Source organism: Gymnoscopelus microlampas (genome assembly GCF_963454915.1).
Source record: "Gymnoscopelus microlampas genome assembly, chromosome: 1".
NCBI lineage: Eukaryota > Metazoa > Chordata > Actinopteri > Myctophiformes > Myctophidae > Gymnoscopelus > Gymnoscopelus microlampas.
Genome location: NC_139962.1, coordinates 10,567,941 through 10,582,164, shown reverse-complemented (window position 1 = coordinate 10,582,164; position 14,224 = coordinate 10,567,941). Strand labels below are relative to the sequence as shown.

Below are 14,224 nucleotides of genomic sequence, written 5' to 3'. Positions count from 1 at the left end.
TTATCTTATAAAGCACATATTTTTATTAAAGCATAATGTCATTTCAATCCAATGTTTTAGGATAAAATAGAATTTCAATGTAATTTCACCCCAACTTTTAATTGTGTTTGTTTTACCAATCCCTTCTTTGCATATTACCAAAAATAATATGCATATTATTTGTTGATTTCATTGAATTGTGATTAAAAGACAGCACTGTAACAGGGTGGATGGATAACAGGGTGGAAATAAAATACAATTAAGCTTACACACTTATTGTAAACATTAATATGAACAAAGAATGCAAAGATCCTTTCCATTAATAATTACTTTTACCAGCTTTTTGTCCACCCAATAACAAATTGTCCACCCTGTTATGTTTTACACCGTAATGAAGAATATGGTAGCACATTGTGAACACTGAGTAAGGATTTTTATATATGTGTGTCAACCATATTTTCATAATTATGTTCTCTATAGTTATATTAAGCATAACAGGGTGGACATGTTATGCTTTACCACATCAGCAATACAACCTAAAACATTGATAAAAATGAAAATGAATCAATGACTTAACTTCTGGTTAAAGGTTTCCTATTAAAAGTATATGCAACTGTCTGACGTCATGTGGCTAGAGGAATAGTCAGGGCACTCAGGGGACATGTACAGGTGGATTTGCATCAATCTAACAGGGGGGACAGTCAACTCAGGGACACACATTCATTTCAAGATGTTAAGCATTAAACATACATTTATCACAATTAATAACATTTGGTGAGTAACATTAGAACTAATACTCTGTAATATGAGATTTTATTTTATTTTGTTTGAATTTTACTACTTCAGTAAAGTAAAAGTAGCTCAAAATTGTACTTAAGTACAGACTGGAGTTAAATTTACTTACTTTCCTCCACTGCATCTAACTGAAATTCCAGAACTGTTGGCCCATCTTGAGTCGCCTAATTCAACAGGTCACCTCCTTCCGTGTAACATCGAAGCCTCCTAAACTACGCGTCACGCACTTGTTTGTAGTTTCCACGTTCCAGTAATCATGATGGATCTTTCATATCAGTCAATTAAAACTGCAAACCAAGCACGAGAAGCGGTGAGTCTCTTTAACTTCTCAGTTCTCTCTATGGAAAATACTACTTTTATTGTCGACGTCCTTGTTTTTGACGGTTCTTTGTGTGATGTAGCGATAGATCGTAGCCATGGATCACACGACGCTCGTCCGTCACGAGCGTTATGGCTGCACTTCAACCTGGTGTTTGCACTTTCTTAATTTACAGACCGTACATCTACCTAAACGTTCAGATTTCAAACATAAAGTGCTTACCCTATGGCCACGGATGTTACAATTCTGTTCGGGCTTGCAGAAGTACCTGTGTCTTTGGTATTGTTCAATAAAAAGCATTTAATCCGATTGGTGGCCATTTTTCCGTAGTTCCTCCATCAGCTTTCAACTACGTGACCCTGTCGGCTGGGAGGTGTACTGCACTCTGATAGGTTAAGTCTATGAGAAAATAGCCACCGATCGTATTAAAAGGCTTTTTATTGACCAATACGGAAGATACGGGTATTTCTGAGAACCCGAACAGAATGTTAACATCTGTGGCCATGGGTTAAGCACTTTATATTTGAAATGTGAACGTTTATGTAGATGTACGGGTCAAAAATGGAGAAATAGCAAACACCAGGTTGAAGTTCATCCATGACGGCCGTGACAGACGACCGTCGTGTGATATAGCTATGTGTGGCTTTCACGTACAGTCCAGGTACAATCTCCTTATTAGTCTCTATCTTTAATGGAAGTCTATGCAAGTATTTACATACTTTTATGACAGTTAAAATAAAGATGTATTTTTCATTGATTCTTTAACCAGTTTGGTTAGTCTGCCTCAGTCAAAGCGACAGCGTCCTGTGGTTGCCATGGTAACTATACCCCGGATGTGGTTCAGTGGTTAAAGTAATGTGGCTGTCTGTCTGCTGTCTCAATATTATATTATACCTCTCTGGGCTATCAACTGTTTTATGGGAGTCTAAGCAGTGGTGGAAAAAGTACTACATTTTTTTTACTTCAGTAAAAGTGTCAATGCTGGAATGTAGAAATACTTTGTTACAAATAAAAGTCCGGAATTCTAAATTTAATTGAGTAAAAGTACAAACGTATTGGTATCAAAATGTACTTAAAATACCAAAAGTAGAAAGTAGTCATTGTGCAGAAGGTCCCATTTCACAAGTTTTCATAGTATAGTTCAGGGGTCTTCATCAGGGGGTCCGGGACCCCTAGGGGGTCCTCAGAGTTACTACATGGGGTCCGCCAAATCTTTGTGTGATGTGATTTTTTTTTTACCTTAACCACTTGAACCCTAGCATCCCTTTTCTGAGCAGAACTTTATCCAAAAAATAGCAGATCTACAAGCTCTCAACGCCTCACAGATCGAGGCGTTGAGAGCTTGTAGATCGGCTATTTTTGGCAAAGAGTTATAGATGTAGAGGGAAGAAATAACAGGCTAAGTAAAAAAAAAAAACTATAATCTGAAGCCCAATTTTATACAATATAGAGGGGGTCCCTGCTTCATCTCTCTCTCAGCTAGGGGGTCCTTGGCCTGAAAACGTTGAAGACCCCTGGTATAGTTCTTTGGTTACCTTTGATGCAGGGATGGTCTTTTTTTTGGGGGGGGGGGGGGGGTATTAAAATGGTCTTAAAAGTCCTTACATTTTCACTTCACTGTCATCTGGGGACCCTCTGGGGACCCCCCAAAATCATGTGGGGACCCAGGTTGAGAACTACTGATCTACCCTACCTGGATCTCTCTAGTAGTGCTGGTTTTCTACCATACCAGGCCCTCCAGTACTGCTGTCTTCTATCATTATGAGACCGTATGTCTCTGTGTGTTCCTGTCCAACAGGACGAACTGAGGACAGAAACCAGGAAAAGAAACCTCCTGATTCTCATATACCACCATCTAATTGAGCAAGGGTCAGTCTCTCTTTCTCTGTGCGTGTGCGTGTGCGTGTGCGTGTGTGTGTGTGTGTGTGTGTGTGTGTGTGTACATAGATATATAGTCATATCTATAGTCATCTTTGTAGTTATCTCTAGTCATCTCTATATCTATAGTCATCTCTAGTCATCTCTATATCTATAGTGTTAATTTAGCTCCGAACGTGTGTACAAATGCATTTGTATTTGCATCTTTCTTTTTTTTTCTCATTTGATTTATTCGCCTGAAACGAGTATATTCACGAGTACAGTATATTCACGCAGAACGTTAACATTATGCACAAAGCAACACCATTTTTATTCGGAACAAGATCGTTTTTTCCCAGCTGAATAAAGGCATCAACCTGTATTAAAGAGGCATCAACTACAGTGAATAGTTTTGATGCAAAATACTGTCACCGGAGATGTCTTTGTTGTTTCATTTATTCGCCACACCCCACCTGTGAAATAAGAGTCTTTAAATGGATAAATGAACACTGGTGATTTGTGTGTGTGTGTGTGTGTGTGTGTGTGTGTGTGTGTGTGTGTGTGTGTGTGTGTGTGTGTGTGTGTGTGTGTGTGTGTGTGTGTGTGTCACCAGATACATGGATGCAGCCTTAGCATTGGACCACGAGACTAACATTGGTCTCAAGAGGTTTGAGGTCTGTGATAATGTTGACCTAGAGACAGTACTGATGGAGTACGAGACCTACTACTACATCAAGTTCAACAAGAAACTCAAACTCACCAGGAAAGCCACAGAACCAGGTACGTTTATTATCCGTCAATTATTAACGGTCACATACAAGACATTTAAGAGACTCACTGGTTTGTTTTTCATTCATTTTGCAGCTGAGGCTAGGCTTGTGAGAAGTGGCAAAAAGAGGTAACTGCCTGTCCGCCCTCGCCTCTGTTTGTCTCCATGTGGCTGTGTGTGCCTGTCTGAATGTATGTAGTAGAAGTAGAATATTGTGCACATCCAACATGGGTAAAGATGAAGGACAAGATGAACAACTTCTGTCCACAATGAATTGAGCTCCCTTAAAATCATGTACGGCAACATTTCTAGGAAACACGATTATCAACCACTAAGACTATAAGTTATCGTAAGAAAGAATAGAAATGAAAGATTAACCCATGAAAAAAGAATTAAGGAAAACTGATGTGCAGTTTAAGTATAGAGCAAAAATAAGGACAATTTATTCAGATTTATTTGATATGAGATCCCTCTAGGCTTATTAAACAAAGCACCAATATATTCCTTTATTGGTAACTCTCCCTGGTGGCCAGTTCATTATTTGTTTATTCTTCCATGCTGACCATCATTTAAGATTTAGTATATACCTGATACCTGAAACCTGATTGTGGGTATGATATCATTACCTGTCTGGGTACAGTAGAGTCTTTCTCCCCGTTTGTCATGTTGATCATTCTATCTATCCATTTGACTGTTCCTACCTGTCTCTCTTTCGTCCTGTCTGTCCCTACCATTGTCCCTACCTGTCCGTGTCCCTCAGCTGTCCTCCTTCAGGTCTATTTTAATTTCTCTCATATCATTTTGTTTCCATCATGCCGTCCCTCAGGACACCATGCACCATTGTGAAGCCCCTCCCCAGGATAATCCCCGTCCACAGTCCGCAGGCTGGGGTTGGGGCCAGGAGGACAGAACCCAAAGTGACAGTCAAGGATGTTAGCAAAGCTGCCACTGTAAATAATGTTACCTCATCTTAAAGTTATATGTCTTACTGTATGTAATCTTATCTCGTTGAGCCCCCACTGCTGTGGAAGATTATGACAAGCTGTTTTTGTTCGTTGTTTCTACTTTTTTAGGTCAGTAGTATTATCCATGAAGAGTGTTATGAGAATGTGCGCAGGGAGGAGAGGTGGCATGTAATAATGGACTCAAATTGGGGCTAGAGCCTAGATGTTGTAGCCTGGTAAACCCCCCTCCCTCCGGAAATCTCATTTGCATTTGATTTCAGGAAGGAGGTCTGGGATCGCGCAGGGAGTAAAGCTGCCCGCAACGCTGCGTATTCGAACCAATCAGCGGCTGCTAGGGGCGGGATCATCCAATCACCTGCCTAGTAGCTTGAAAAAAAGAAAAACCTCTCTGTCATCGATTCTGCTTACGGAGTCTCAGATGGAAGTAGGCTGTGAAACAAATGTGTGTCGCAAGCTTCTTCCATTTGACGGTGTCAGGTTATAGATGTTGTGGTTTTGTGGGTGATGCACCAACTGATTGAGCCAACAATAAAGTTGTCCTTAGTTATCCACCCAGGCTTTTTTTGGTTACATTTACACAAGATGTAACCTATATTTTACAGTCTATGATCAGATCAGATATCATTTAAAAAGTTCTACATCTCTCATAGTGTGCACTTAGGGGAAAGAAATGGCACAGACATTTATTCATGTTCTATGAATTTCATCTGAAACCAACATGATCCCTCTCTTTCTCTCATCTTCTGTCGTGTGTGTGTGTGTGTGTGTGTGTGTGTGTGTGTGTGTGTGTGTGTGTGTGTGTGTGTGTGTGTGTGTGTGTGTGTGTGTGTGTGTGTGTGTGTGTGTGTGTGTGTGTGTGTGTGTGTGTGTGTGTGTGTTAAACAGGAGAGTGATTTCTCCTGTCTTCCGGAGTCTTCAGAGTTTGGTCTCAATGTATCGTCCATCAACAGGAACAAGAAGGTACATTTTACAATGATAATCACATGTACAGTAATTTGTATTACATTTTGTTATGTTTTGGGATGGACACCCCTCCCATTTTATTACTATACTTACACAAAATTAACTTGTTGTTATTGTTGTAGGGTCAGCTGATAGATTACAAAGGTATGATCAATGAAGCCACCAGAGGATCTGTTATTGAAACTGAACATATGGTTAGTACACGTGTGCATGAGAAGTTCCTGTGTGTGCGACTGCTTGCCTGCGTGTGTGTGTCCCAGAGAGTTGCACCACATACCAAACTACCAAACTGCCACTCAGCCTACAATGCACAGTGATTTTCTTTATCAGTCTAAACTGTTGCCTTGCACATTATGTGCACAATCTTTTGTCAGGGTAATTTATACCGTGGCAAGAGAAATTCTCGATTCTGATTGGTTGATTCTGATACTTATTGTATCCGCCAGGCGGAATGGCCGAATGCCAGAGACTATGTTTTCGCCCCTCTCCGTCCGTGTGTATGTCTGTGTGTATGTCCGTCCGTCCGTCTGTGCATACTCCCTGGAGGCCAAGGAAGAACCTCTAACCCAAATCTTTCACTCTGTCTGTTAAAGCGCCACCAGGTGCCAGATTTTTGCACAAAAAAAAGTTCAAACCTCACACAAATCGCTACACATTATCTCTATGGTCATGTGACGTCATGGTCAAGACGTATTTTCCCTTGGATTCCATAGATTATTACGCAACTCCCCAAATAAACCACCCATTTCCACCTGACAAGTTTTCCACAATGTTGCTTTTTTGTTTTTTACCTGTGCTCTGAGGAGCACATTTTTCTAGTTTTTCTTTTCATGATATTGTGCTTTTGGTTTGAATTGACTTTGTATGTTTTTACAGGAGCGCCTGTTGAAGCCCCTCAGTGCATTCTCTGGTATGAACAGTGAAATGAGAGAACTGGCCACCGTCATTAGCAGGGTAACACACACACACACACACACACACACACACACACACACACACACACACACACACACACACACACACACACACACACACACACACACACACACACACACACACACACACACACACACACACACGTAATGTGTTAGTAATCTTGCATGTCACTTGATGTCAGTGGTCCTGTATGTCCATGTAGAGTCAGTAGTCCTGTATGTACTTTGTCAGTTATGCTGTGATAATAGCTGGGGTTGGTTGTGAGAGTAGATTGCTTGATGATTTCTCTCCACTAGAGGGCAATGTTATGTAGGTAAACTAGGCTCCCTTAATGAAGGCCAAGTATCTATTCTTACACTGAAAAGGTGACTTTCTCCAAGTCAGTTTATTAACGTTTCGACCTGCATAGGGGTCTTCGTCCTTCTGACGTTAATAAACTGACTGGGAGCAAGTGACTTTTCCAGTGTGCAGAGTTTTTACTATTTATTTTTACCTGCCTTTCATCAGTTTGTCCTGCACCTGGGTTTTTATAGTGGATGTGCAAGCTTTTGTTTTTCTTTTACTGATCTATTTTTCCATGTTATCTTAGGGTTTCATTCCAAAGTTCACCAATTTACACAAATTATAAATTACCCAGCTGTAAACACATTACTGTTATGTCTTTCTTTTTCCTTTATTTATTCACATGTATGTGTCCCATCCAGTTCCTTGTCTTATGTGGATTTCTAAGACAGCCATTTATTCAAACCCGTGTGTCTCTCCCATAGGACATTTATTTGCACAACCCCAACGTGCACTGGAAAGACATCATAGGTCTGGAGGATGCCAAGCGACTAGTCAAAGAAGCCGTGGTCTATCCCATTAAGGTGAGGTGTGGTGTATATAATCCAGAATCCTTCAATAGGCATAAAGGGACAGACACACTGTTCTGTTAGGCTGACATTAAGTCTAAACCTTCAGGTGTACAGTTTGTGACAAAGCTTTAGTCAAAATGCTAATCTTAAGAAACACATGTTGATACACACAGGAGAAAGGGCTTTAAATGTACTCTTTGTGGCAAAAGCTTTAGTCAAAATGCTAAAGATTACTTTTTGTTGCTCTCCTTCATGGAGCTACTTGCGGATTATTATTGTTGTACAAAAACGAATTTCACCCACTTTTTTACCTTGTAAACCTGTGATGTGACAATAAACCTGATTCTGATTCTGATATATGAAGATTGAATATGCTAACGCGTGCGCGCACACACATAAGCATATGCACACCCCTTACCCCTTTCTCACACTCAGTGGTGGAAAGTAACTAAGTACATGTACTCAAGTACTGTACTTAAGTATAATTTTGAGGTCTTTGTACTTTACTTGAGTATATCCAATGTCCAATTCTTTTACTTCTACTCCACTACATCTCAGAGGCAAATATTGTACTTTTACTCCACTACAATTATTTTAAAACTTTAGTTACTTTGTGAAACATACGTTAACAACTTCAGCCATGACCATCTGAAAATAGCCGATCTACAAACTCACAACGTGTTGCTTTGCGACGCGTTGTGAGCTTTTAGATCTGCTATTTTCAAAGATTTTTTATATATTTTGAAACATGGGAAATGGGATATCAAAATTTTGAATACAGGACTTTTACTTGTAACAGAGTATTTCATTGCAGTATTCATACTTTTAAAACATGTGAGTACTTTTTCCACCACTGCTCACACATATCATTCTCTTTCTCCAGTACCCACAGTTATTTACGGGTATCCTGTCTCCATGGAAAGGTTTGCTGCTGTATGGTCCTCCAGGTAAGCCACCACAGCTGTCAGTCAACATTTCTTGTTGCTGTATGTTAGATTAGAAAGCCTTAATAAATCTTCAACTACCGTTATATCTTCACATCACACCACACATGTGGCACATCACACTGACGTAGCATTGTGCGTCCATAACACAGGAACAGGTAAAACTCTGCTGGCGAAGGCAGTCGCAACAGAATGCAACACAACGTTCTTCAACATCTCAGCCTCCACCATCGTCAGTAAATGGAGAGGAGACTCAGAAAAACTTGTCAGGGTAGGTTATCATCAGGGCTGTCAATGTTTGACTAGAATGCTTCATGGCTATAATACTGTTTGCCCACAAACTCCTTCAATTACTTCGCAAAAACGTACAAATATATTCCCCCAGTTTGAGACATGTACATGTTCACAATATATCACAGAACTAGAAGGATTTGTGATGACAGATACATCATACATTACAATGTCTTCTTAAAGAAGACTACTGTAGCATTATGATCTGTAAGACAAAAAAAGTGTTCATAAGATAAACCTTAACTGTGTGTGTGTGTGTGTGTGTGTGTGTGTGTGTGTGTGTGTGTGTGTGTGTGTGTGTGTGTGTGTGTGTGTGTGTGTGTGTGTGTGTGTGTGTGTGTGTGTGTGTGTGTGTGTGTGTGTGTGTGTGTGTGTGTGTGTGTGTGCGTGCGTGCGTGCGTGCGTGCGTGTGTGCACGCAGGTGTTGTTTGAGCTGGCCAGGTACCATGCCCCCTCCACCATCTTCTTGGATGAACTGGAGTCCGTTATGGGACAGAGAGGCAGTGGTATGGGGTGAGTAGGATAATATACGAGGAATGGGGAGAAGGGGCGTGGGGGGTGATAGGATGAGATAACATTAGAAAAGAAAACAATCAAATCAAAATGTGTTTTTTTTTTTTAAATATTGTTTGCACTGAATTGTGTGTGTGCATATACAGTCTAATGTGTTGTGTGTGTGTGGGCCTTGTGTGTGGTTTCCAGAGGGGAACATGAGGGCAGTCGTAGGATGAAGACAGAGCTTTTGGTTCAGATGGACGGACTGTCCAGATCAGATGACCTGGTGTTTGTACTGGCTGCCTCCAACCTACCATGGTAACACACACGCACACACACGCACGCACGCACACACTTACACGCACTTACACGCACTTACACGCACACGCACACGCACACGCACACGCACACGCACACTCACTCCATCAGCAATTAACATATTATTAACCCATTAAGACCTGGAACTGTGTCATTTTTAGATTTGAGCTAAAAAGCATTATTTTACACTTTGGGCTATTCAAAAATAGTAGATATACAAGCTCATAGCGCGGCACCGAGTGCCGCGCTATGAGCTTGTAGATCTGCTATTTTTGAAAAATCGTGAAAATGTGAGCAAATCTTTGAATATATATATATATTTTTAAAGCGTAAAGTTTTTAACTCAAATCTTTGCTTCTGGGGGGTCCCTGGAACCAAATATTTTGATGGGGGTCCACGGCCAAATTCATATCATTTTGGGGGTCCTTGACATGAAAAAGATTGAGCACCACTGATATCCACCTGTTTCCTAGGCTTTTCACTGTGTTCCACTTCCTGTCTTTTGATCCAATGAAATCCAATTAAACCGGTCAGATGACTAATGATATCCAATGAAATCCGACAGGAAGTGGAAAACACAAGCCTAGGAAACAGGTGGATAGAAACATCCGTTTTTCAGAATACTGTTGAGATTTAGGAGACATGTAGAATCGGCTTCAGGTCTCAATGGGTTAATTAACATATGTACAGTAGGCTACAGTCTATCAACAATGAATATAGTGATGCACATGTATACAATGTATAACCTATCGACAGTGAATATATTAATGGATATGTACAGTCTATCAACAGTGAATATATGAATGTATCAACAGTTGTATATTGAAATTCTTTATTAGGAGTAACCCCTTGAGATTCACGATCTCGTTTTCGAGGCGGTCCTGGAGACAGCCGTACAGTATTTGTCCTCAACAGGCATCTGTCAAAGAGACAGTAAGAAAGAGACATAAGAGACAGACACTAGGAAAGAGACATAGGAGAGACATACAGACAAACGGTAGGTGTGCTATGTCTGTTCAGGGAGTTGGATCATGCCATGCTGAGGAGACTGGAGAAACGGATTCTGGTTGGTCTACCCTCAGAGCCCGCCCGCCAAGCTATGATTTCTCATTGGCTGCCTCCCCTCAGCTGCACAGGAGGGGTGGAGCTACGGACGCAACTGGACTATGAAGCTCTGGCAAAGGTCTGTTATACATGCCACACTACATGTGTCAAAATGGGAAATGTTGACTTTTACCTTTTTTAAATGTTAACATTTTCCAAAGGGGTGGGAAAGGTGGTCGAAAAGGGCAAATGAGCATGCTGACCAGTGTTGACAGATGTACGATAATTATCGTATTTTTACGATAATTTTACCCTCTATATGATGTACGATCAATAATGCCAAAAATACCAAAATGAACGATAATTTGTCATATCACAAAAGGTTCCATGAATTTACTTAAGACCTGGAACTGTGTCATTTTTAGATTTGAGCCAAAAAGCATTATTTTAAACTTTGGGCTATTCAAAAATAGCAGATCTACAAGCTCATAGCGCGGCACCGAGTGCCGCGCTACGAGCTTGTAGATCTGCTATTTTTGAAAAATCGTGAAAATGTGTGCAAATCTTTGAATATATATTGTTTTAAAGCGAACATTTTTAACTCAAATCTTTGCTTCTGGGGGGTCCCTGGAGCAAAATATTTTGATGGGGGTCCGCGGCCAAATACATATCATTTTGGGGGTCCTTGACATGAAAAAGATTGAACACCACTGATATAGAAACATCCGTTTTTCAGAAAACTGTTGAGATTTAGGAGACATGTAGAATCGGCTTCAGGTCTCAATGGGTTACCTGGCTTCTGATTCGGGTTTTCCGTCTTGGCTTTTGGCACAAGTGAAATCACACTGACACAGTGATCCAAATGTGTTTTATATGTGTGTTTCAGGGGACTGAAGGGTATTCTGGCTCTGACATCAGACTGGTGTGTAAGGAAGCTGCCATGAGACCAGTTCGCAAGATCTTTAACGCCCTGGAGTCACATCAGGAGGGTAGGGGACACACACACACACACTCACACTCACACTCACACTCACACTCACACTCACACTCACACTCACACACACACACATGCACTGAATGGAGAGGGAAAGTGTAGTGGAGACTTTCAGGACCAGGAGGGCTTAACCCATTAAAGGCCTTTTGCAGACAGGGTGTGATTAGTCAATCAGTTTTTTTACCGCATGCGAAAAGACGCACGAATCGAACTGGGTTCGATTGAAAAAAAAAACGCATCACCGCATCGCATCGCCGCACGGTAAATTCGGAGCCGGTGTGCATGAGGTCATTTAAAAAAATGATATTGTCCGTTTTTTCCGTCTGCAAAGGCCTTTAGACCTGAGGCCGATTCTACAAATGTCTTCTAAATCCTAACTGTTCTTTGAAAAAACGTTTTTTTTTTGCTATATACAGTGGTTTGCTATATACAGTGGTTCTCGGACGTTTTCATGTCAAGGACCCCCAACATGATATGTATTTGGCTGCGGACCCCCATCTCAAAATATTTTGTTTCAGGGACCCACACAGAAGCAAATATTTGAATTAAAAATGTTCGCTTTAAAAAGACATATATTCAAAGATTTGCACACGTTTTCAAGATTTTTCTAAAATAGCAGATCTACAAGCTCATAGCGCGACACTCGGTGCCGCGCTATGAGCTAGTATATCTGCTATTTTTCAATAGCCAAAGATATCTTAAAATGACACAGATGCGTTCCAGGTCTTAATGGGTTAAAGGCGATCATTACTGATCATATTTAAACAAAGCTGTTTTTTTTCCCTCAGCGGGGGGAGTGGACATGCCTGTCATTCAGCTGGAAACCGTGGCAACGGCTGACTTCCAGGAAGTGATCACCCACACCAAACCCTCGGCCAGAAACCTGACAGAGAGATACGCTGCCTGGGAGAAAGAATACGAATCTGTCTGACACACACATATTTTTTTTGCTGCCATCAATGAAGCATGAACTATAGAGAGAGCATATTTGCTGGATGCACACCTATTCCAGGTGACTACTGAGCTCAGTGTTTTTGGGCCAGAGCCCCCTATCCAGGTAGCCTGGTAAACCCTCCCTCCGGAAATCTCATTTCCATTTGATTTCAGGAGTGAGTCTGGGCTGATCCGCCTTTCTACAATATTCGCTCTATACGCCGAACTGACGAGCCTATCAGCGTCGTCGCTCATCGTTCTGTGATTGACAGCGACAGTTGGCCAATCAGGTGGCGAGTTCGAGTGAGCCCGAATGAAGCCGAGTGCAGCCTGAGTGCCGCCGACAAAAGACGAACGGCAGCCATTGTTGTTGTCCGAGTGCCTTCACTTCTTAGTTTCGTTCTTAAAACGGTCTCAAACTTCTTTTTTGAGGCACGGAATTTACTATTAAGATATCGTTTGGATAGAATTTAGTTGTTTAACTTCATATATGTGGTCAATTAATCATGACAGAGCCTATTTAAAAATATAAATTCAGAGAACCGGGAGGGGCGGGCTGTGGCACGCATGTATCCCAATAAGGCAACCTATTTTGGGCATGGCGATCTCAAAAGTCCCGTTGCGTCATATTAGTGACGGAGGTGGTAAAAATCCACTGCAATTGGCTGAAGGGGAAAAACGATCATTGGCTGAAGGGGTTGTCAGTCAACGGTATTACTCCCGCCCAACTCCAGCCCACAGCGAATATTGCAGAAAGGCGGTTCAGGCCAGACTCACTCCTGAAATCAAATGGAAATGAGATTTCCGGAGGGAGGGTTTACCAGGCTACTATCCAGGTCCCTTACTGCCCCCCCACACCCAATTACAATGTAAGCTCTATTTTAGTTTAATTTAGGAGACATCTCATCGATTTCCAAATATCAGATTTGACATTAAACTGGATTATTAGTATGTGATTATGTACTTATTAGCCTACTTCCCAGGGAAAGAAAAAAAAAGCCTGTTACGATTTATAGGTAGAATTGTATTTGGATGTCAGGCCCTGGCACATCAGGCCCCTCTCACAGCACTGAATGATAGGGCTATCATGGCCCTGTCATGTTACCGTTGCCAAAGTTACCTGCCCTGTCTTCAGGGATACAGTATCAGGCCCTGAAATCGTTGTTGGCCTGATGTGACGGGGCCTTCTCTGTTGAGCCCTCTGGGAGTGTTGTAAGTTATAGTGAAACACCTGTGATGGGAAGTGGTCACTTGATAATAGCTTAAAGGGATTCTAGGAAAGTTCAGAGATCAAAAAAAGAAAAAACTGTTGTCAAACACGATATTAGCTTATCATCACTTGCCTGCCAAGATCGAATTAACTAGATTTTAGCAAAAAAAAAAAAAAATCAAAAAAAATTCAATTTTTTATTTTTATTTTTTTTTTACTTTTTTTTTTTTTTTTTTTACCCAAAGACCAAGGAGATATGAATTTTCGAAGATCTTTACTCTCATCCACTTCCTTCTTAACTTAAAACTTTAAAATTTTGTATCTCGGCTCCTGAGTACTTTTTTTTTCCCCATTGAAAAATCTCTGGCATGAATAACAATAGGCAGTGAAAATAATTCAGGCAGTCAATGTGTTAAATGAATAAAGAGACACTCCTAACGTTATGTAATGTTCCGGGCTGTGAATGCGCTATGAATTTAAGACTTTCCCATTTCTATTCATTTGTGGTGTAAGGATATGGGGGCACGGGAGTTGTGGGCTTGAATGCCTCCTTCATGG

General features: G+C 41.0%; 1 protein-coding gene across 1 annotated transcript; it reads left to right on the top strand.

Moving 5' to 3' along the window:
• Nucleotides 1–1,030: 1,030 nt before the first annotated feature.
• katnal2 (katanin p60 subunit A-like 2) lies at nt 1,031–12,567 on the top strand (the record flags this gene model as incomplete). Its single annotated transcript, XM_084053621.1, has 16 exons — nt 1,031–1,084; nt 2,892–2,962; nt 3,564–3,730; nt 3,815–3,848; nt 4,546–4,669; nt 5,570–5,644; nt 5,770–5,841; nt 6,524–6,601; nt 7,351–7,449; nt 8,321–8,384; nt 8,534–8,652; nt 9,094–9,185; nt 9,375–9,485; nt 10,506–10,668; nt 11,416–11,518; nt 12,312–12,567. 16 exons carry the CDS (start codon nt 1,031–1,033, stop codon nt 12,452–12,454), a joined length of 1,569 nt encoding a protein of 522 aa, XP_083909747.1. The 3' UTR covers nt 12,455–12,567.
• Between the last annotated feature and the right edge of the window lie 1,657 nt (nt 12,568–14,224).